Here is a 23,039-nt window from a genome sequence, read left to right on the forward strand (position 1 = left end):
TAGGATAACCATTGAGACGTAATATGAATAAATTAATAAAATATATTTTAAAAAAAGAGTAGTAGCCACTGCCACCGGTGAAGACACCTACACCTGGTCTATGTGCCGGTCTCATGCAGCTAGAATCCCCTTATTGTCAAGCCCAGCAAACCCAGAGACACACTGTGGATGAAGAAACTGAAACACAGAGAGGAACCGTTTAGTCAGTAAGTAGAGGAGCTGAGCCAGGAGCCCAGATCCAGCTGTCGCGACCTTCAGAGTCATCTTACAGCTGGTAAGAGCCTCTGGGCCTCCAAGAGCCCTAGAGGGTCCTGGGCAGCAGACAGTGAGACCTGATGGAAGGCACTACCGACTGGAGACCACGTGAGAAGGAAGGAGCAAGGCAGGCTCCAGGCGGGCCGAGTGTGCTCTCAGAGAAGACGCCAGGCAGGAGACGCTCCAGCCCAACCACAGCTGGCAAGGTGGCCTTGCTGAGGGAGCCTCAGTTCCATATCCTTTAACAGCATTATTTTTTAGGATCCAGTGATTTCCCAAAAAGACAGGTGACCTAGAAGAGACGGGACTTTTGTGGCTTTGCTGTTCCTTTGCTCTGCAGCAGTACATTTGGCTGTTGCTGTGCATCTCTTAATGGGGTTGAGGCCAAATGAACATGACTTTCAAGAGGTATAAAAGGCTAGAATTCAGGTAGCTTATTGCAATCTAATACTTCTGTGGTGACTTGCAAGATGCTGGATAGAGAACCTGGACTTTCTCAGCAGCTATTTTAGCTAAAATTAATTGATTTTTCATATGTGAATCCAGGGACTGGTGAGCAAGATGTGCTCCTCTAATGAAAGCGGTCTGATAGATTCGAGCAAAGCCTGGGTTTGCCGCTTTCAAAGGGTAAACTGAGGCAGCTTAATAGTAAACATGCCAGAAGTGAAAAACCTTCACCACAGCCAATCACATGTTGTAAGTCATACATATTACATTCCTAAATGTGCTAGCTACCTTCCAAGCCTCAGCACAAATTCACGTGTAGGGTTTTACCAGTCATTCTTTGTTTTACACCATTATTATGCTTGATATAGCCTGGTATCTGATGTCCCTAACCCCGACTCACTTCTCCTTCCGGGTATGCTCTGTCACCCAGTCTCTTCTTTTTTCTACTGAACTTTAGAAGTATTTGGTCAAATTCCAGGTTAATTTTCTGTATCAGACAAGATAGACCAGCTGATGCGTCCCCAAAGCCCAGCAAGTCAAAAGCAGAGGTGTATTTCTCCTCACACTGCATATCCACAGCATAACCCAGGCCCTGGGTCTCCATCACGACTGGCTTCATATAAAGGCCTAGGTTTGAAGAACAGACGCCAACTAGAACATGGCCAGCCTCACGGGGGATAGAGCGAGCCTGGCTCTAGGAGCTTCTACCTAGACATGATAAGGATCACTCCTGGCCGTAATTTGTTGGCTAAAGTACAGAGAACTTCAGCAGAGTGGAGGAATAAGGAATAGATATTGCCCAACTCTGAGCACAGCTTATCACAATTTTAATCGGAATTATAACTTATAAATTAACTTAGAAGACTCTGTATTGACACTTCATACTCTGTTTTCCAGGAGCATGGTGTTTTCCGAGTCAGTCTTCTAGCCTCCTGTAGAGGTCAGCGGTCACACAACTGAGTCATAGGCAGAATTCCCCCTGGGAAAGTTTTAAAAGACTTCAGGGCAAGGGGCCTAGCTCCTCAGGAGCCTGTGGTATGGCCAAGGTTTTCAGAGCCACAAACATAAGTCTCATCTCCTATTGCCTGTTTAGTTTGTTGTTATTGTTACTGAATGTGTGTTGTGCTGTGGTAGAGCTTGCTTTGCTTTTTATTGTAGAAATTTTCAGACTAGTAGAATGAACCCAGGGTAAACCCAGCATACCAACACCTGCTTCAAGACTCATGCAGCTCATAGCCAGTCGTAACCAGTCTTGTTCCTTTTGGAGACCACCCCACTCTCCACATCCTCTCTCAAAGGTTATTTCAAAGCAAGCCCCAACCAGCTGGCCGGTTCATCTGTGACTGTTTCAGTGTGCCGTGATACACTCTGTAAAGTTTTTTTTTTTAAAGGATTTTATTTGTTTTATGTATGTGAGTGTTCTACCTGCATGTGCACCTGCATGCCAGAGGAGGGCATTAGAGGGTATAGATAGTTGTGAGCCAACATGTGGTTGCCAGGAATTAAACTCAGGACCTTTGGAAGAGCAGACAGTGCTCTTAACCACTGAGCCATCCCTCCAGCCCCTCTGTAAAGTTTTAACTTGCTTGGACTAACAACAACACCATATCTGGTGGTGTATCCAGCAGAAACTTATTTTCCCACAATTACAGAACCAAGAGTCTGGATTTACGGGTCTCTCTCTGTGGCTTGTAGATGGCCACCATCTTGTTGTGTGCCTTCATGATCTTCTCACAGCGCTTTTCTGGTTTACATCTCTGCATCCTAATCAGCGCTGTTGTGTTAGGGGCTGCCCAGACCACCCCATTCTAACATAGTTATGCCTTTGAAAATACTGGTATGCTGAGGTACTGGAGGTCAGAGCTTCAATGTGTGAATCTGGCCGGGGAAGGGAACAGGACACCATTTTTCTCATAGCCAGAACATGAGCACAATATATCATCTCAATTAAAATAGCACCCCTTGAGCTCACACAAGAGCAGTTTACTTCTTCCAGTCGTCTTCTGCCCCGTTCTCCATTTACAGGTTGCTCAGTTGAGAGCCCACGTCAAGACTATATATATTGCAATTGGCTGATGTGTTTCACATATCTCTTGCATCCCCTTGCCTCCCACTTTTACCAGATTCCTAAGCGAGCTGTCGTCATGTGGGAGTGACTTGCTGCGATCTTGAGGGTGGAAATCTTTGGATCTTTGGATCCCCAGGATATGCCACACAGCCCAGGAGTCAGACTTCCTGGTCCTCCCCTGTCAGCACCAGGCATGGGCCCCAGCAGTCTCTGAGAGCCAGAGTGACTCGGGCCTGCTCACCTCCAGGAAGCCCAAGTTCTTTGGAAGTCCCTTTCATGGCCCTCGGTTAGCGTCTCCCATCATTTGAGTCTCTACCAAGATGTCAGCATTCTGTGAGAGCCCTCCATTGACTCCCTCCCTATAAGTCAGGTAACGCCATCCACACCCCCCGGTCTTCTCTCCAGCGCCCCTAAACAGTCTCCATATTTGGTTTTCCGAAACAGGGTTTCTCTGTGTAGCCCCAGCTGTTTTGGAACTTTCTCTGTAGACCAGATTGGCCTTGAACTCAGAGATCTGACCGCCTCTATCTCTCAAGTGCTGGAATTAAAGGTGTGCACCACCACTGCCCAGCTCCTCTTCAGTTTTCAAAATGATTTATCAACCTGTTTAGCTTTTGTCTCTCTGTCCCAGAAGTCCACTCCACTAGAGCCAGTCTTTGTAACCCCTGCTGTGACTCCCGGTGTCTTTTTTTGGGGGCGGAGGGGGAAGGTTTCGAGACAGGGTTTCTCTGTGTAACCTTGGCTGTCCTGGACTCATTTTGTAGACTAGGCCGGCCTTGAACTCACAGCGCTCTTCCTGTCTCTGCCTCTGCCTCTGGGATTAAAGGCGTGCACCACCACACCCGGCAGCTCTCGGTGTCTTAAAGGCCTTGTCCCTCACAGACTGCTAAGTGCTGGCTTAGGACTCTGCCAATACATGTGAAAGACAGTGTGTGTGGATAAAGCCGCACCGCAGGTGAGAGCAGGTCAAGCAGGTGTGCCTGGGAGCTATGTGGATTCTCCCTGGGTGACAAACTCACCTCTCTATTCCTGAGGCCAGCCTTTCCCCTCACTGTGAAAACCCTTTTGTCTTTTTGAAGATTGAGGAGAAAACAGAAGAGGGCATTGACAGGAGCCCTGTCCTCTGCCCGTTCTGCAGTACCCCAGGAAGGACAGGAAAGACCTTTTCCTTATTTTTCAGTTTGGAACTCAGAGGTTCCAAAACACAGGTGCACTTACCCTGTCTGTGTCAGCAGCCGTGGTGAACCGAAGAATTTCCTTAAGTGGGTGACTGCACACTCTTGGGTTCTTTGGCGGCGCTGCCTGTTGAGAAGATAATTCATTAAGGAAAGCCGTGCGTAGCAGCTTCCATTGATCTCACACTAATGAGGGGCAGACAATGCACAATTCTGTGGGTTTCTTCATTTGATTCTTCCTGCCTCTGAGATAGCTATTAATTGGAGTCTCTACTTCACAGGCTTAAGGATGTTAAGAGCTTTGCCTTGGGTCATGTGACCAAAGGAGCAGAACCAACTTAATAGTCCCAACTTAATACCACTTCTGTTCTATTGCTCATTTCCTATTTGGGGTACGATTCATTAGAATCGTAGAGTTTAGAGAAATAAGGGCAGCTGAGCACTTAAAAGTCTCAGGTTGGTGATGGTGGGCATTTTATTAGTGAGTATAACTTTCAGGCCATGTGCCATGTGCTAGGGACTGCCCTGGGTACTTTATATGCCACGTTAAGTCAGTTGTCCTGTTAGAGAAACCGAGGCCCAAGCATGGCTGAATAACTAGCTGTAGATGACAAAGCTGATGTGTAGGTTTTAAACCTAGACAATGTAGCCATCTGCTGGAGTCCCTGCCCCGGAACACCAGGCTCCCACACCTTGCCATGCATGAGTGACCTCTAAGTAGAAATGGCTTTCAGTCAGATGCATTTTAGACGGGTGACCAAAGGGCATCCAAGAGCTTCTCAGAGGCACAGACCTGGGCCTGGTGGCTGGAGTCTGTCTTTTCTTTGTCCAACATTCTCCGGTATCTGGAGTGGAACACAGCTGAGAGTCTGAGCCACTGCCTTCAGGACCCTATACAGAACATCTCGCTGCTTTGAGCAGATGAGGAATGCATAGCCACAGTCGGTCTAAGGGTTTTTGTTTCTGTTTTTGTTTTTGCCAGATTTATCCAAAAGAGAGTGTTCACTATTGACAACCTTCTTAGGACCAGGTCTTATTTTTTAACAGGTGTAGATAGTGTTTCTTATCCTCCTGCCTCTACTGTGTGACTTACATCTGCTAAGGACCGGTCTGCACAGGGCAAGAGCCTTGTCATCTCAGAAGCCATCAGATGGGGTTTGCATATCTAGCGGAGAGAGCTGAGGAAGACTGGATATCACTAATACAGCACTAGTGGATATGGACTAGCAGAAAGGTCACATGTGGGCATAGGGCCCACTTCTTTCAGAGGGCTGGCTTTCCAGATGCATGGCCTTCAGGACTGACCTTCTAGCCAGGGCTGTGTGAGTCACATACCTCTAGTTCAAAGCTACTATGGCTTCAGTATTCAGAGTCAGCCATTCTCTCTCTCTCTCTCTCTCTCTCTCTCTCTCTCTCTCTCTCTCTCTCTCTCTCTCTCTGTGTGTGTGTGTGTGTGTGTGTGTGTGCGTGCACGCGTGCGTACATGTACCTATGGTCTCGTACACGCTTAATAAGTGTTCTACCACTGAGTTACATCTCTAGGCCTGTAATCAATTTTTTAAAATTAATACAAACATAATCTTTTGTTGCAATACAGGCTGTATTCAATACACTTTAGCTTTTTTTTAAAAAATCATTTTCTTTTTATTTTACGTGAACAAGTCTTTTAACTGCATGTATATAAGAGCACTATGTGCGTGCCTGGTGCCTACAGAGGCCGGAAGAGGGTCAGATCCCTTAAAGCTTGAGTTACAGGCCGGGCGTGGTGGCACGCCTCTTTAATCCCAGCACTCGGGAGGCAGAGGCAGACGGATTGCTGTGAGTTCAAGGCCAGCCTGGTCTACAAAGTGAGTCCAGGATAGCCAGGGCTACACAGAGAAACCCTGTCTCAAAAAGCAAAAATACAAAACAATACAAAAAGAACTTGAGTTACTAGACTGCTATGAGTCACTGTGCAGCTGCTGGGAACCTCTCTGGGTGTCTCACGAAGAGCAAGTGCTCCTAGCTGATAGGCTGGGGGGATAATGGCTCAGTAATAGAGCATTTGCTTTGCATACATGAGGCCCCGAGTTCAAGCCCCAGCTAACGGGTAGGGGCTTCTATTTGAGTTCAGTATGCATCGTAGATTTTCAGTGTGGGAAGCAGCAGGTCTATGGACTGAACTTGGGCTCTTGTACATGCCTGGCAAATGACCTACCATTGAGTGATATCCCCAAGTTTCTCTCTAGTTTTCTTTTTTATTTTATTTTATTTTATTAATATATTCAGATTACAACTCAATTGTTATCCTATCACTTGTATCCTCCTGTTCCTCCCTCTCTATTCCCCTCCCCTATATCTATGACCAAGAGGAACCTCCTCCCCCACTATATGGTCCTAGGCTATCAAGTCTCATCTTGGTAGCCTGCTTATTCTTTCTTTGAGTGCCATCAGGCCTCCTCACCCAGAGGAGGTTGTCAAATATGATGGAGCACCAGAGTTCATGTCAGAGTCTGTCCCCGCTCTCCACATAACTGTGGAGAATGTCCTGTCCACTGGCTAGATCAGAGTAGGGGTTTGATGTTTACTACTTGTATTGTCCTTGGTTAGTGCAATAGTTTGAGCAAACCCCCTCCCGGACCCCCACCCACTTTTAGTATTCTTTACTCTGACACAGGGTCTCCCTAAGATGCCCACGCCGGCCTCGAGCATATTTTGTAGCCAGAGCAGACCTCAAACTTGTGATCCTTCTGTCTTATCCCTCCCAGTAGATGGGGTCACAGGCCTGTGTCACCACACCTGACTCTGCGGCCTTCTATTAAAGAAAGAAAAAGATGTTACCTTTTAAACTTCCATGTCTAAAGATGTTCCAGGTTTACAGAGAAATAGCAGAACCATGACACAGTCCCTACGGGTCCTTTCTTCCGGCTCATGCACCTTCCTCTCTGCAACCCACATGACTTTTGTCTTCAGTGTCCTCTTAGGTTCTTCCACTGGGCAAGGCGCCTCAGTCTTCTTGTCTTTCCAGCCTTGAGACTCGTGATGAAGATTTACTGTTTATGGGTAGGATGTCTTGTAGGTGTGTTTGTTTGTATGTAGAAACAGGGTCCTGGCTGTCCTGTAACTCATTCTGTAGACCAGGCTGGCCTCGAACTTGCAGAGATCCTACTGCCTCTGCCTCTCAAATGCTAGGATTACAGGCATGCACACAGCACCCAGTTCTTAGTGTTTTGTAGATTATTTTAAACTATGAAGTATCAATTAAAATAAATTACATTAACTAATCAGACCAAAAGTAAAACATGAACCTGTTAGGGTAACTGGTACCACCTACAAGGGTTGAGTTGTCAAAATACCTTTTTTCCCCCTAAGACTTTTAATTTATTATTTGTGTGTACATGCATGTGCATGTGCAAGCAAGCAAAGAGTAGGGCAGAGAGAGACCAAGACAGACTGAGCTTATGTGCACCACGTTTGTGCTGGAGCTCTTGGAGACCAGAAAGCCCCTGGATCTGGGGTTAGTTACATGCAGTTGGGAGCCTTCATGTGGGTGCTGGGAACCAAGCCTAGGTCTGCTGCAAGGGCAGTAAGCACTCCTAAGCACTGAGTCATCTCTCCAGCTTCTACACTGTCTTTTAAATGTCTCCTTGCGTCGTCAGATGCTACACTGGATCAGGTTAGCCATCACCCTGCCGTGTGTATGCAAATCACTAACGCTGAAGAGGAAGGAAGATGGAGACATTTTGTTATGGTTTTTGAGTACGTTATTGTAAAGAGCCTCATATACCATCGGAGCCCTCCGTGGTACACATGTTAGCAGATTCTTCATTGACAACAATTCATTTTCTAATCCAGGCCAGGTTTAGAATATGGTCGTCCCCTCCCGCACCTCCCCCCCTCGTGATGCTATAAGAGGCCACTAAATCAGGAAGCTCTGTTCACTCTGTCTTCCTCTGGCTGAGTACATTAGACTCCAATATAAATGCTCAAGGTAGATCATGACTGGATCAAGCCCACAACCTAGGATGCACTGGGGAGTGCTTTCCCAGCCAGAGGTCCTCTGGCTCCTATATTTTATTTTTATACTTAGAAATTTTATGGCCAGAAAGTCAAGTGCCAGTAGTTTTTCCTGTCAGCTAGATCTTGAGTCAAAGACAGAAATAATACAGTTTTAAGTCTCCTCTACATCACAAAAAAGGAACAAAAATAATCTGGCTTTGGCCCCCATAATGTTTCGGGGGAGGATGGGTCTCCTCAGAACCCAGCGCATTTCTTCTCCTGAAACACCACGCTGGGTGTTTTGACATTGACCGTGGCTCAAACGGTTTGCTTTCTTCCCTGCAAGTTTAAGTAGTGAAGTGGGATTTTTCCCTTGTTCTCTAAGCTCTGGACCTTCAGGCATGGTGTCGTGCTGAGGGAAGGTGCCTGAAGTGGCAGCATCGCACCCTGACATCTTCTGTTCCTTGGAGAAGAAGCATTTCAGTATTCTGCTGAGTCTAACATGGATTATTTGTTTGCTTGCTTGTTCTTAATGTACATTGGCATCTTCAGAAACCTTGACTTGCCTAGAGGGTAGCGTCAGTCTTGGAAGGGAGAAAGGCCCTGTCCCTAGTGTAACCATACAATTTAGGGACCTAACGAGACACTTTGGAACGTCAAAGGAGAGCTTACCAATATCCATATCTGAACAGCAGACACGCTTCAGGACTCTGACAGCGTGGGACTCTCAGCCACCTGACTTGTGGCATCCACAGAGATCACCCATAATCCAGGGCACCTGCCAGGATTAAGGCTACAGTTTAAGAAAATTTACATTTCCCTCCTTTGGTCGTATGACACAGGGGTTGTATAGCCCAGGCTGACTTCAAACTTGCTTTGTAGCTGAGGCTTACCTTGAGCTCCTCACTCTCCTGCCTCACCTCCCGAGTGCTGGGATTGCAGGTGTCCACCACACCCAGCAGATATGTTGGTTTTCCTTCCCTGTTCCCTTTCTTTTCTTTTCTTTCTTTCTTTCTAAGTTTCAGGTTTACTTTAATTCCAGCACTCCAGAGGCTGTGTGTTCGAGGCCAGCCTGGTCTACAAAGAGAGTTTGCAGGACAGCCAGGGGTACACAGAGAAACCCTGTCTCAAACAAACAAGCAATTCAGGTTTATTGTATGTATATGAGTGTTTTACCTGCATATATGTATGTGTACCACATTCATGCCTAGAGCATGTGAAGTTCAGAAAAGAACATTGGATCCCCTGGAACTGCAGTTATGGATAGCTGTGAACCACCTTGTGGGTGCTGGGAACTGACCCAGGGTGCTCTGGAAGAGCAACCAGTGCTTTAACTACTGAGCCATCCAGCCCTTTTCCCTTTCTCTCTCTCTTTCTTTCTTTTTTTTTTTTTTTTTTTTTTTTTTTGGTGGGGGGGGGAGTGTTTTTGGTTTTTTTTCAAGACAGGGTTTCTCTGTGTAGCCCTGGCTGTCCTGGACTCATTCTGTAGACCAGGCTGACCTCAAACTCACAGAGATCCACCCGTCTCTGCCTCCTGAGCACTGAGATTAATCCTTTTCTTTTCATAGTGTTGGGCCTCAAACTCTGGGCTTTGCACCTACTATTGCCAGGCAAATATCCTGCCCCTGAACTCTATACCTTTGTTCCAGACAGTAAACTTGAAGACATTTCTATTTTGTCTCCATTGTCCAGCCCATCTTATAATCTTTTTTTTTTTCCATCTTATAATCTTTGATTGGATCATCAACCTAGATGTTTCTGTAAACTTGTCATGGCCGCCAGTTTCGCTGACACAGGCTCTGTTTGGGATTGTGTTGAATCCAGAGTGACAATGTGATTGTCTTGCCTCTACTTAAAGAGCCAAGCCTTATATTTGGGGGGGGGGGGTTCGAGACAGGGTTTCTCTGTATAGCCTTGGCCATCCTGGACTCACTTTGTAGACTAGGCTGGCCTTGAACTCACAGCAATCCGCCTGCCTCTGCCTCCGGAGTGCTGGGATTAAAGGCGTGCACCACCACGCCCGAAAGAGCCGAGCCTTATAATGGCACCAAGTGAGGAGGGATGAGAAGGGAGAGGGGAAGCTCACGCATCTTAGGGGACAGTGGCTGAGGAGCAGGGCCTAAGTGCGCTTCAGGACAGGCGGCAGAGCATCATAAGCTCCTGGTAACAGCCCAGTGCGTGAGCCTGCAGAGATGCTGGAAGGATTCCATTCTTTCAGAGATTAGGACTAAGGCAAGCTAACTTCATTCTGCAGCTGTTTTCTTCCTTGGTGACTCATCTTGGGTAGCTTTCCCTTGGCTTTAAGAAATGATTCATGTACCTTTCCCATGAAAGTGACAGGGGCTGCTGGGCCCAACCACCCGCTGTCAACTTAGTGGGACAGATACCCAAGTGTTGATTTCCCGCCCTAGGCACAGTGGCACTGACCAATGTGTGTGTTTTCGGTGCACATGATTCAACCTCTGTTCTTACTCACTTCCCATCCTGTGGCATAGCCACCAAATGCCAGGCCCATGCCTGGCATAGAACACGCGGAGATGACTCAAGTGCTCCCTGCACAGGAACACCATGTCTCTGAGTTCGTATATTTTAGCCTGCTTAGTCATAGTAGGGATATGACTTTTGGGTTTGGGTTTGTTTTTTTAAGATAGGGTCTCATGTAGTCCAGGCTGCCAGATAACTTTGAACTCTGTCCCTTCTGCCTCTACCTCCTAAGTGCTAAAGGTACAGTCATGTACCACCTCACCCAGTTTATGTGGTACTGCAGATTAAACCCAGGGTTTACTGCATGTTAGACTAGCCCTCTACCTGCTGAGCCCTGGCCTAGGAATAGCTTTTGAAATAGAAGCTTTCAGAGAGTCTTTACTTTGTCTTTTCATGGGGAAGGAAGCGTGAAGAAAAGGCAACAGCTCTCTGCCCATTCTCTTCCCAACACGGCCCCGTCTTCTTGTGTGACTCATCTCTCTCCCGCCAGGCTAATGGCTCGTGTTTCATCCTGTGAGGGTGAATGTTTAATCTTGTTATTGCTGCTAATCCCAGAAGGATCAAATACATAGACCCTCATTAAAGTCCCCCCACTGTGGACATACAGATTACTGCAGTGCTTAGTGAAAGAAGTCAGGGTGGGCCTAAGAGCATTAGTATCTGATTGCAGGTGGAGGCCAGGAGTTCCCAGCACCTCCAGGAGGCCAGTCCTGGCACTAGGCAGACACACACCATGACTACCTTTGCCTTGCCTGGGACGGGTGGCTCCTCTTCACAGACAACCAACAGTTTATCCAGCGCCCGGCAGAGCTGGACCTTTATCAAGATCAGATGTGTTTCCATTTCATGAAATGAAGGTTCCCAGAGAGCCTACACCATTAGCTGTAATTGCTCCTCAGCTGTGTAGCAAATCCATACTTTGTGACTGTACCGGGTCTCAAGTAATTAGGTTCAAATCGAAGTACTGCAAGGCAGCTCAGATGAGAAGACAGGCAGCCTTTAACAGTGGCCAGTTCTCTCCGGCAGTACAGTTGCCTCTGTAGGTTTGGGGTACAGGGCAGAAGACTTGGGTTGCAGACACAAGTCCCAAAGGCCAGAGGACCCGCTCATTTGCTGTGTGGGGGAGGACACGTGGCCTCAGTCAACAGTTCCGCAACAGTGGGCCTCCCCTCTTCCATCTCCTCGCTTAGGTCACGCCAATTTAGCATCCTTTGAAGCATCTGGGCCACAGGTGCAGCGGGGAACCAGATCAAGGGCATTGCGATGGAGTTTATAACCTCACAGCAGCTCATCCCACAGTAGAACACAGCATAAAGATATGAGTAACGAGCCAAGGACGCTATTAGGCAGAAATCCAAAGAAATGGTAGAAAAGTAAGGATTTTTGTAACAGTTTAAATGAATCCCCTCAGAACCATTCCTTATGCAAATAACGTCCCCAGCATAAACTGCTGTCCCGGCATTACTGATGTGTCGGTCTCTTCAGCAGAGTTGAAACTGACCTCGGGGATCTTTATTTGGCTGGATTTTTAAGCTAGCTGGGTTGTTTTTTATTAAATATGAGACCCACAGTTCTCCCCTTGGTATCTGCCACAGTTTTCCCTTTTGAGCCTGAGCACACACATGAGGTGGCACCTTTCCTGCTCCCTCCCTTGTTTTGGCCCCTCTGCAAGAAGGCCAGCTCTTCCCTTAGCATTCTTTTTCACGGCAGTGCAATGCTTTGGGTATGCCCTCTGCTGATGGAAATGGGGTCGTTCCAAGGTCTTCACTGCTACAAACAGCACTTGCCAAGGACATCTGTGTACATGTATCTCTGCACACATATACAGTTGTCTCTGCAGCATACAGTTCCCAGAAGTGGAATTGATAGGCCAAACCACTGTTTCATTTTGGCTTTTATTTTGTTCTTATTTGAGACAGGGCTTGACTATGTAACCCAGGCTGGACCTGAACTCACAGTCCTTCTGCCCTTAGTGTCAGACTTTTTCTGGTTTTCAAAATATGATCCCACGTAGCCCGAGCTGGCCTGGAACATACTGTATTGACCTGATCCTCCCACAAGCACCTCCCAAGTGCTAGGATTTCAGGCGCATGCTACCGTACCTGGCTCAAGGGGTGGCAAACTTGATGATCTTTTCTGATACAAACAAACAAAAAATAATGTTAGTTGCTCTTTTAGTTCAAACTTTCTTACCTAGGAATGGCACTGGCCATCTGTCTCCACCAGCCTTTTAAAAACAAAAGAAACAGAACTGAGACTTCCATCCATCCTCCTGATCATCTAGGGTGGTCATTCTCAAAGTGTCAACATCACCTGACATCACACTGGAAATGGAGACTCTCGGCCCACCCAGACCCTCTGAAGGAGGAACTCTGGAGTGAGAGCCTTGTAGCCCTCTGTGCAATCTATGTCTCTGACGTTCCTGAGTTAGTAGGTTTGGGGCCAGGGCCCATGCAGTGGACCACACTGTGCCAGTGCATCACTTGTTTTTTGGTTTGGTTTGGTTTGGTTTGGTTTTTCAAGATAGGGTTTCTCTCCAGCCTTGGCTGTCCTAGACTCACTTTGTAGACCAGGCTGGCCTCGAACTCACAGCGATCCGCCAGCCTCTGCCTCCCGAGTGCTGGGATTAAAGGTGTGCGCCACCACACCCAGCATGATGTTTATTTCTTTTTTCAAGCTGAAGAATCAAACCTAGAGCCACATACATGCCAAACAGGCACTTCTACCGCCAAGCCCAGCCCTTTGCTGTGATATTAACTTCCAGGAAGGTTTTGCAGTTCCCTCTTCACAAAGAAACATTACCACAAAGCAACTGTGCATATGTAAACTTTGACTTTGAATCTGGGTGTGGTGGCTCATACCAGTAATAGCCCCACTTGGGAGACTGAGGCAGGAGGATAGAGACAACTTGGGCTACCTAGTGAGTTCCAGGCCAGTCTGGGATAGGAAGAGAGTGGAAAAGGAACAGGAGGAGGAAAGCTGTTTGTTTTCTTTAGGGGTTGGATGGATCTGCAGGGAGTGGCTGGTTACTGTGACCTCACTGGCCGCTGAGGAAACTTAGCATTAAGGATATGTGGAAAGTTGTTTACTTTAGATGCTTCTAAAAGACTGAGCAGCGCCCTCATCTGTTGCAGGTTGCTTACTGCATGTAGAAAGGGAAGGAAACCTGCAAAGAGATGACCCAGAAACAGATGAAAGCATACCTCAAAAAAAGCCTTTGTCATATAGTTCAGAGCAGGTGATTTTGTTGTGTGTTGTGTGAGACAAGGTCTTGCTGAATAGTCCAGGCTAGCCTAGAAATCACTACATAGCACAGGCTGTCCTCTATTCCAAGCAATCCTGCCTCAACACACACACACACACACACACACATACACACACACACGGTGCTGGGTAACAGAAGTGTACCACCAGGCCTGCTTTATTTTTGTTATTTCTGTTTTGAGTCAAGGTCTTGCTGTATTGCCCTAGCTGACATACAAACTTGCCCCGGCCTCCCAAATGCTAAGATGACCTGAGTGACCCATGATGCCCAGACAAAATCCTTCTTCTTTAGAGATATAGTCCTTAGGCCTGGTGGTGCACATGGACCACGGAGGGGAGCCTCTAAAGAACGTCCATGCCCTTCAGGTCCTACCCCAGGCATTCTGTAACTGGCTAGGAGACCCGCTCTCAAGGGAAAAAGATGAAAACAGTAGATGTGTCCTAGTTCGCTTCCTGTCATGAAACACCATAACCAAAAGCACATTGGAGGAAGAGAGGGTTTATTTCATCTTATAACTGCCAGGTCACAGTCCAAACAGGAACCTGGATGCGGGAACTGAAGCAGAGACCATGAGGCTACTTTGCTTTTTTTTTTTTTTTTTTTTTTTTTTTTACAACCGGAGGCCACCTGCCTAGGTGTAGCTCCACCCATAGTGGGCTGGGCCCTCCCACATCAATCACTAGTCCAAAAACAAAACAAAAATTCCCCCTCAGATTTGCCTACAGCTCAGTCTGGCGGAGGCATTATCTCAATGAAGGTTCCCTCTTCCCACATGACTCCAGTTTGTGTCGAGCCAGCACAGTTAAAAGGGAGTTGTTCTAGGCTCCAAAAGCGCGGCCCCACATGACTCGCCAATTCTAGGAGCTACCGTTAGATCAACTAGGGCTCTCAAACTGTGCAGGTCAGCAGTGTATATCTACACTTTCCCATGCTGGCATGTGTGATGTGTACTTCTGCTAGCCTCCAGAAGTTTCTCCGCAAGGTGTTACTCTTAAATCAGCTCCCTGCAACTTCCGCCTGTACCTGTGCAGCAGCATCTGTTTCAGCAGAGCTACAGAGGCAGAGCTCGGCGCGGCCAGCTTCCCAGAGGACAGTGCTGAGGTCATTCCTCCTGGGCAGACCAGGCCGAAACAGCCTCTCCATTCACTCAGCCCCTCTGCGTGGTCCTGAATGAGTTGTCCTCCCTTGCCATCCTATCCCAAGTGTCACCAAGAACACTTGACTGAGCCCCGTAGAGCATCCCAGGTGTCCCTCTGGACTGGAGTTCATTTTCTTTCCCTCCCCAGAGTTGACAAGCTCCAGTAAATAACATCCTCTGGGTTCTTAATGCTATGAGTCATTGCATGCATGAGTGTAACGCCCCAATCTGTAGCTAAGAAGTTAATCAGTCCCCAAAGGGCTTAACTCTTTTTTCTTTTCTTTTCTTTTCTTTTTTTTTTTTTTTTTGAGACAATGTTTCTCTGCCCTGTACTTGCTTTGTAGACCATGCTGGCCTCGAACTCATGGCAATCCACCTGCCTCTGCCTCTCAAGTGCTGGGATTAAAGGTGTGCGCCACCAGCCCAGCCAGGCCTAACTCTTGCTTGTATTTATATCTGTGGATTAGCATAGCTGCTTACGCTCACCCTGAAGATCAATTTGGGTGCCCGTGAGCATCCAAGCCAGTAAGTCACAGCCCACCTAAAGGAGCATTGCAAATCGATTTGATGTGTGTCCGTCTGCTCACAGACACTAGTAATGCCCCATTGTTTCTCATTCAAGGGAGCAACTCTCACATAGCTAACAGGCAATATCTATCTGCCTAGCTGTTCTCTCTCAGCACGCATGCACGCATGCCTCATTCTTCCAGTGCACTGGCACCCCGTTAGTAACGCCCCCTGCTTGCATTTTCTTCAGTGTTTGTTGCATGTGAAATGATGGGGTGACCACGCCCTTTTTGCCCGCAGGCTGCACATGGGAGTTCGGAGCCATGGTGAATTACATCAAGAAGACATATCCCCAGACCCAGCTGGTCGTTGTGGGCTTCAGCCTGGGTGGTAACATCGTGTGCAAATACTTGGGGGAGACGCAGGCAAACCAGGAAAAGGTCCTGTGCTGTGTCAGTGTGTGCCAGGGATACAGCGCGCTGAGGTGAGTCGCCTGCAACACACACACACACACACACACACACACACACACACACATATTCTCATTGGTTCCTTCAGTTTACAGTACTTGTTTATAGAGCTAAGCCAAGACAACAGGCCAGGTCCAGGGAGCACCTGCACACTGAGCAGAAGTTTCCAACTCTTAGACTCAACTGGACTTGCTTTCATGTCATATATCAGAGTCGATCTAGCAGGCCTGTTAAGCCTGAGATGCGTAATGGTAGTTTAGGATCAGACCTGTAATTGGCTCACCAAAGCCAGTGTACTAGCTGCCACTTCCCTGGGGAGCCTCAGATTATGTCTGTGTTTCTGGAATATAGCAGAATTACCAGTTAACAAGAGAACATAGGAAACAGCAGTAGCTGACCCCTGGGCTTTGTGACCACCACATCCCTCAGTCCAGCAGGAGCATTGACTCTCAGATGGTGTCTGAAGGGACTTGTGGAAGTTATCTGAGCAGTGTCCTCACCTGAAGGATTTGTCTCTCAGGCATCCTAGCCAGCCTTCCAGAGAGGCTGGCAAAATGGCTCAGTGAGTAAAGGCACTTTCTGGGTAATCCTGGTGACCCAAGTTTGATCACCAAAAACCCACATAAACTGGAGATAGCCAAAATCAGCTCCACAAAGTTGCCCTCTGACCGCCATGTGTCTCATGGCATGTGCACCACACACATCACCATACACACAGTGATAAGTAAGGTTTACAACAAAAGGATCATGTTAGAAAAAAGCTCAGCCTGGAGGAGCCCTACATCTGGAAATTCTCATTCGGTGAGGCCCAGGAATCTGCCTTTGGGACCATTTCATAGGTGACTCCATGTTGAAAGGCTTCCAGGCTCCTTTTATCTTGGCTCAATGAGAAATCTCCAATTGCCAGGTCGTGGTCACAAAGAACCAGAGCTGGCCAGAATCCATCCTGTTGGGCCACTTAGATAAGAAAAAGATAATCGGTGGCCAGCCTTCCACCAAGTCTGAGGGAGCAGGGCCCAGAGATGTGGGGTCCTCCCTGCTTTTACCCAACCCGACAGTTGGTCTAATGGTCAGCATCTGTCTTTGGTGTTAGAAACCACTAGATACCCTAACTTCAGTGCAGCAAACTTGCTGTGAGTGCTAGCCTAGTGTGCAGAGAGCACTGGGTTTTATAAATAGGAAGTTTGTGACAAATTTGTCCTCATCCCCTCCTCCCCCTTCACTCCCCCTTCCTGTCCTCTCCTCCCTCCTCCCCCTCTTCTCTCTCCTCGCCTCCCTCCTGTCCCCTCAATGCCCCAGTCTTACAATAACAAGTTTCCCTGCATTTTGCAGCAACAGCGCCATCTGCTGTCAGCGGATGATCATCACAGTTAGCAAAGCAAGGGGTTCAAATAAGACAGAAAAGACTAAGATAGAAACCTAGGATCTATAAGGTGTTTTTCCTTCGCTCCATCCCTGAGACCTCTAAGAGTTGCATACACACAATTGCCTGTTGTCACATGAGCCTCATACAATAGGAAGAAAAGGGTGGGCCAGTTCTCTAGCACGTGATTGACACTTGGCCGAAGCCTGCGGTCCTCCTTTCGGAATCCTGTAGCAGCTCAGAGTAGTGTGTTGACTCACTGAACAAGAGGTAACAGGAGTCGAAGGTCGAGAGAGGAGGAACCAAACCAGTCAACAGGTTGTGGCTGGATGGCTGAGAAGGAAGGCATTTGACAAGTGTTCATGCTGTCCCCCCTCTGATGGCCTGGCTTGGGTATAGACGTGATAGTGCCTCCTGACCTTCAGAGGCGTGTTCCTCGCCACTTGAAGCATCAGCTTTTGTTTTGTGAACACATCACATACACCTTTATGTTCCTCACTTGGTTTGTTTGTTTATTTGTCTGGCTTAGTCAATTGAGTTAAAAGATGAATCAGATTCTTATCAGGCCAAGAGGGTGTCAGGCGAGCTACCAACAACCAACTGTGCCTTTCTGGCCCTGGAGGCTTCCTGTGGGGTCATTGTCAAAAGGCCTTGTACCTTTCTCCCCAAATGTTTGAACACATCAGAATTGTTACCCTACACAGGGACCAAAACCAGCGTGCACTCCCCGCACAGCCCGCAGTGGCAGTCATGGTGTCTCATGTGCTGTGGTCATTCCAGGGCCCAGGAGACCTTCATGCAGTGGGACCAGTGCCGCCGATTCTACAATTTCCTCATGGCTGACAACATGAAGAAGATCATCCTGTCTCACAGGTAGAGAGAGAGACCCTTCTCTTCTGTCTCAAGAGATGCCTTGGTATCTCCCACTAAGGCAAGGTACCTCTTCACATACCACATTTTACCCTGTTGGAGCAGTCCTGAGGTGGCCTTGTCACTGTTTGGGTGACCTTCCTCCTCAGGATGCTTCTGTGAAGGGCTTCAGGGCTGGGTCTGGCAGGAGGCTTGGAGCAGATCATCAGCGCCTGCTCAGGCCCTTTGAGCAGTGTGGGCGAGCAGCAGTCTACCAGGGACATCAGCCATGGCTTTGTGATAACTATACCCACTGCTGTTCTCTCTCCCTCCTCCCTAGAACTTCCCTTCCCCTCCAGCTAAATTGGAGTGCATGGAGATGCCCAGCTCCCTTTGCCTCTCCACCCCAGTATCCTCATCAGCATCTGCTCACTGAGCCCAGCCCTTCTTTTAGGCCCATCTCAGGTCTCCCTTCTCCCACCAGGCTGTTTTTCTAAGGCTTCCCTTGGTCTGTCTGGTGCCTCAGGTGTACTCGGCATGTTTCAGTCCTAGAGCCTGGCACCCAAGGAACACTCAAGAAACAGACTTTGGAGGGTACTTTTAGCATCACCTAAGAAAAAGGCATCCTAAGCAATCAGTTTCTCAGGCTTTTAGGTTGGTTGGTTGGGTTGGGATTTTTTTTTGTGAGGGGGTGTGGTTTAGATGTGGTCTTGCTGTGTTGACTAAGTTGGCCCCCAGTTTAGAGCTCAACCTGCCGCAGCCCCCTGCACACTGAGCCCACAGGCATGCACTCCTGTGTCCACCTCTTTATCTCCTTCCTCCACTCTAGCGCCTAAAAGAGCATTGTCTAGCCTGGTCTAGCCATACACCCCAGGCCAAGCTGAGCTGACAGTGGATGGGCTCCCATTGTACCTCAGCAAGGCCAGTGCTCACAGCTCCCCAAACTGTAAAGCCACCACGCATGTCCTCGGGTCCTTGTGTCAGATGAGAAAAGAAAGGCTTCTGTCCCCTGTGCTGTGGCAAAGCCAACAATGCCACTCAAGTCCTGTGGTTTGAACATCAGTCACATGCTGGACACTGAACTGGGTGTGGCCCAGCTGGCGTTCTGGTGGGTCTGGACACTTACTCAGGCTCTCTAGCCAGGTGAGATGAAGTTAGGTTGGTGACGCCAAGCTTAAGTCCTTATGTCTGCACCTCTAGAGTGGACCGTGAGTCCTCCTGGGGGAGATGTGTCTTGTTGAAAGGGTGAGTGTTGTTGCCAAGTCCTGAAGGTTCATGATGCAATTGCTACCGAATCGGGAAGGCATGTCAGTTAGTGTGTTTACCATAGAAAGCCAACTGACTGAACTCTTAGGGAAATGTTAAGTTCTGAATTCCATCCTCTGCCACCTTATTTGGGAAAAAGTAAGTCCTAAGGAAGAATGTTGATCTCTTTTTAGAGAGGTTATAAATGGGTACCAGAACACTGCATTTCTGGCATCGGTGTTTCCTACTGCTGAGCCAAACCTCAATGCAGTCCTCCCCCCTGCTGCGTGACTGAGAGCACCAGCTTGGAAAGGAAGGCCACCCCACCCGTTGACATCCCTACCTTCATCGCCATGTCCTAAATGGACATTCCTCATAGAAATGTCCACCGTATTTAGCCTCTCCTCTCTCAGTGGATGCGCAGGTTCAAACAGCAGCAGATGGGAACCACAGTCTACCCTGAAAAGGTGTTGTCTGTGCCGAGCTTGTTTGGAGATTCTAGCAGCAGAGCATAGCCGCTGGGGTACCCTTGACTGAAAACCATCCTCTATTTAGGGAAGGCCAAGCATGCAGCTTCCGTAGAGATGCACACGGGGCAGTGAGGGGTGAAGGGGTCTCCGGCCAAGCCAGCCCAGCCACCCTTTAATTTCCTTAAACAGTAAAGTCTAGTCTGGCAGCTGTCGCCACTCCATTTACAAGGTCTTAGGTATTGCAGGTCAGTTAGAGGTGATTAGAGCCATGGGAGGATGGGTGGCATAGTTGCGTGCACATCCTAAAGCCAGGTGGGGTGCACATGTTCTTGTTACCCAAGCTACTCAGAAAGTTGAGACAGGAAGATGGCTTATGCCCAGGAGTTTGAGAAGTGCCTGGGTAACACAAAGAGACCCCATCCCATCCCACCTCCGTGCTCCACAAAGATCAATCCTGGAGTGTCCATGAGTTTGGATCTCTAAGGAATATCCTAAAACTACTTGCCTGTGAATACCTAGGGTGAGGGTGTGTGGATTTTCAGCTAAGACTGGAGAGCTCCTGATTTATCCAGATGCTGAAGGGGATACTGGCTGGCTTCCTTAGCAACACAGACAACACATAAGGGAAATGAGGACCTGCCAACAATTGGCAGTATCACCATCAGTGGAAGCCTGAATCACACCTTGGCCTGCTGCCCATCACTCTTTCAAAAGGCTCTTCCTGGGCTTCCTCTCCTGTGCCAACTTGAAACCAAGTCTTCGGTTTGTCTTGGTACCCAGAAAGGAAAATAAGACTTCGATGTTCATTTTCCTATACATGTTCATCCTCATAGTGATTCTAAAGGCTCAAAGGCACCAGGCATGGTAGCACATGCTTGTAATCCCAGAATGTGGGAGGTAAAGGGAAGAGGATTAGGAGTCCAAGATCGTCCTCGACTACATGGGGAATTTGAAATTAGCCTGGAGACCCTGTGCTAATAGGTAGGTAGGTAGTAGGTAGGTAGAAAGACAGACAGAGAGAGAGAGAGAGAGAGAGGGAGGGAGGGAGAGAGTGAGCGCTGGGGCTACAGCTTATAGCAGAAGCAGAAGGCTTTCATACCAAGCATAGGAATAATCTAGGCTCAATTCCCAGTAGTAGCACAGGAAAACAAAAACTAAAATAAACTAAAAGCCGGAAGGCAGTGGCACTCATGGTGGGCCTGTGGACAGGGCAGCGGGCTCCGCTCTGGTGGTCACTCCTCTATGTTGCTTTGTTCACTTCTGTGTCTCCTTCTAGGCAAGCTCTTTTTGGAGACCACGTTAAGAAACCCCAGAGCCTGGAGGACACAGACTTGAGCCGGCTGTACACAGCAACATCCCTAATGCAAATTGATGACAATGTGATGAGGTGAGTCCCCAAGGAATTCTGTAAGGCAAGTGCCGGGCCAGAGGCTGCCAGTCAGCTCTGCCCGGCTCCACTGCCTTGCTCCACTTGCTTTAGTGGCTTCTTTTTATTTTAATAAGTGTCTGTTGTTTAGAGGGAGATCATAGGAAAGCCTCATCTCTTGGAAATAGGAAAAGCATGTGACTGTTCATCCCACATGGCACAGGCAGCTTGAGCTGGATGGTGAAGTGTGCCCACCTAGGAGTCCCCATGTGTACACAGTATGTCCTCTCTACTGGGACAAGTCAATGCCCCCAGATCTGCCTTTGCAGTGGAGGGAGTATCTTTTGTACGTGGTAAGCTTGCTTATCCTGACTTTGATGGCTATCAAAAGCAGATGACCAAAGACCAATAGACCTGTCTCAGACAACACATGGAACCACTCTCTGGGTGTGGGGATGGGATGAAGATGCAATCCTGACCCATTCCTCTTATTCATTCAGTCCCTCCCTGGACCCCCGGCATCTATGGTCTCACCTGTGCTGGTGCCGACACTTTCTAATTGAGGTTGGAAACTTCATTTGTGGACTTGGTCTCAGACCTTGTCACTGTCTTTTACATTTTACAGTCCCTTCATACCTTTAGATGTAGCCTAAAGCAAGCAGGTCCTCCTCAGATAGGTGGCCATTGGCCAGAAGCTGTGCAGTCTCTACTTCCTTTCTTCATAAGACTCTCCTAGCCTTTCACACCAAGTGAACTTGGATGGGTTGGTTACCATTTTCTCAAAGCAAATGGAAACTGTGGAATTGCTAGTATATTTAAAAGACAGCCATAAATGATGCCTAGCCATCTTATGATACAGCATGTGAACTGCTGTGGTGCCAAATAAGGAAAAACATTCATTTTAATTTCATATAAATTTCCCATCCATCTTCTTAATTTAAGCCCAAAAGAAGCCATCCCTCAATTCTTGTAAAGGTCTTCGTCATTAGGTAGTAGTGGTTCCCTAATGAAACCTCTCTAGCAGCTCCTCACAGAGCTGTCACCAGCAATGCTGGAGGAATGGAATGCCTTGGGGACCTCAGAGGACAGAGTCAAGCAGCCCAGATAGATCTCTGCACATAGCCTCCCTCCCCACCAGGGGTCCCTAATGGTCCAGCCTGAGCCTGACCAAGGTACCTAAGAAGGCTAGAGGTGGAAGAGGTTCACAGCTCTGGGGGAGGCAGGACATCTCAGAGACCTGAATCAAAACAGAAGGTCTACCTCGAGACTAGAGGCCACACCCTGGGAAGGGAAAAAAGGGAGAGGTTGGGGATTTAGCTCAGCAGTGGAGTGCTTGCCTAGCAAGCACAAGGCCCTGGGTTCGGTCCTCAGCCCTGGGAAAAAAAAAAAAAAAAAAAAAAAAAAAAAAAAAAAAGGAGAGAAAGAAAGAGAGGCTCAGAGGTCTTCTGGCCAAGGGTAGAATCTGGGGTATCTGGGTGTCAGAGCCCCAAGCTGAACTCCCCAGGCCTCTCACAGCACAGGGCTGAGGTGAGCTGCAGGTCGCTCTGGTGGTCTTAAACAGCAGTTTGTCAGTGAGTCAACTCAACTGCTCCTTGAGTGGACAGAGCTGTCAACTTCAGAGCGCTCTCACATTTACCCTCCAACACATGTTTCATTCCAGTGACTCCGGGGTAACCCTCATGAAAAGAAAGTTCTAGCTCCTGCGTGTCTGTGATAAAGGGTTGTTTTGCTGCCTCAAAAGATGCCACAGCCAATGTGATCATTACAGTTCACACTGCCTGAGGTTTCTCCAGGCGAGGGGCATGTAAGCATTTCTGTGTCAAGTCTCCTGGTACCATCAAGGAAGTTCCTGTCTTTGATCCACTTTGCAGTGAAATAGCTAAGGCCCAGGAAACTTGAGCATTTGCCTGAGATAATCCAACCAGAAAGTGGCTGAACCAGGATTCAAATCCAGGTCCT

At 48.0% G+C, this 23,039-nt stretch overlaps 1 protein-coding gene across 1 annotated transcript in view; it reads left to right on the plus strand.

Annotated features, from left to right (window-relative positions):
• The window catches only part of Abhd2 (abhydrolase domain containing 2, acylglycerol lipase), a 91,286-nt gene that overhangs the window by 62,448 nt on the left and 5,799 nt on the right, over positions 1-23,039 (plus strand). The window contains exons 6-8 of the mRNA XM_051148757.1: positions 15,618-15,801; positions 17,931-18,023; positions 20,991-21,101. Coding sequence (XP_051004714.1) covers positions 15,618-15,801; positions 17,931-18,023; positions 20,991-21,101 — 388 coding nt within the window. The remainder of the gene's footprint in view (positions 1-15,617; positions 15,802-17,930; positions 18,024-20,990; positions 21,102-23,039) is intronic.

The sequence above is a fragment of the Acomys russatus genome, chromosome 7 (genome assembly GCF_903995435.1).
Source record: "Acomys russatus chromosome 7, mAcoRus1.1, whole genome shotgun sequence".
Classification (NCBI taxonomy): Eukaryota; Metazoa; Chordata; class Mammalia; order Rodentia; family Muridae; genus Acomys; species Acomys russatus.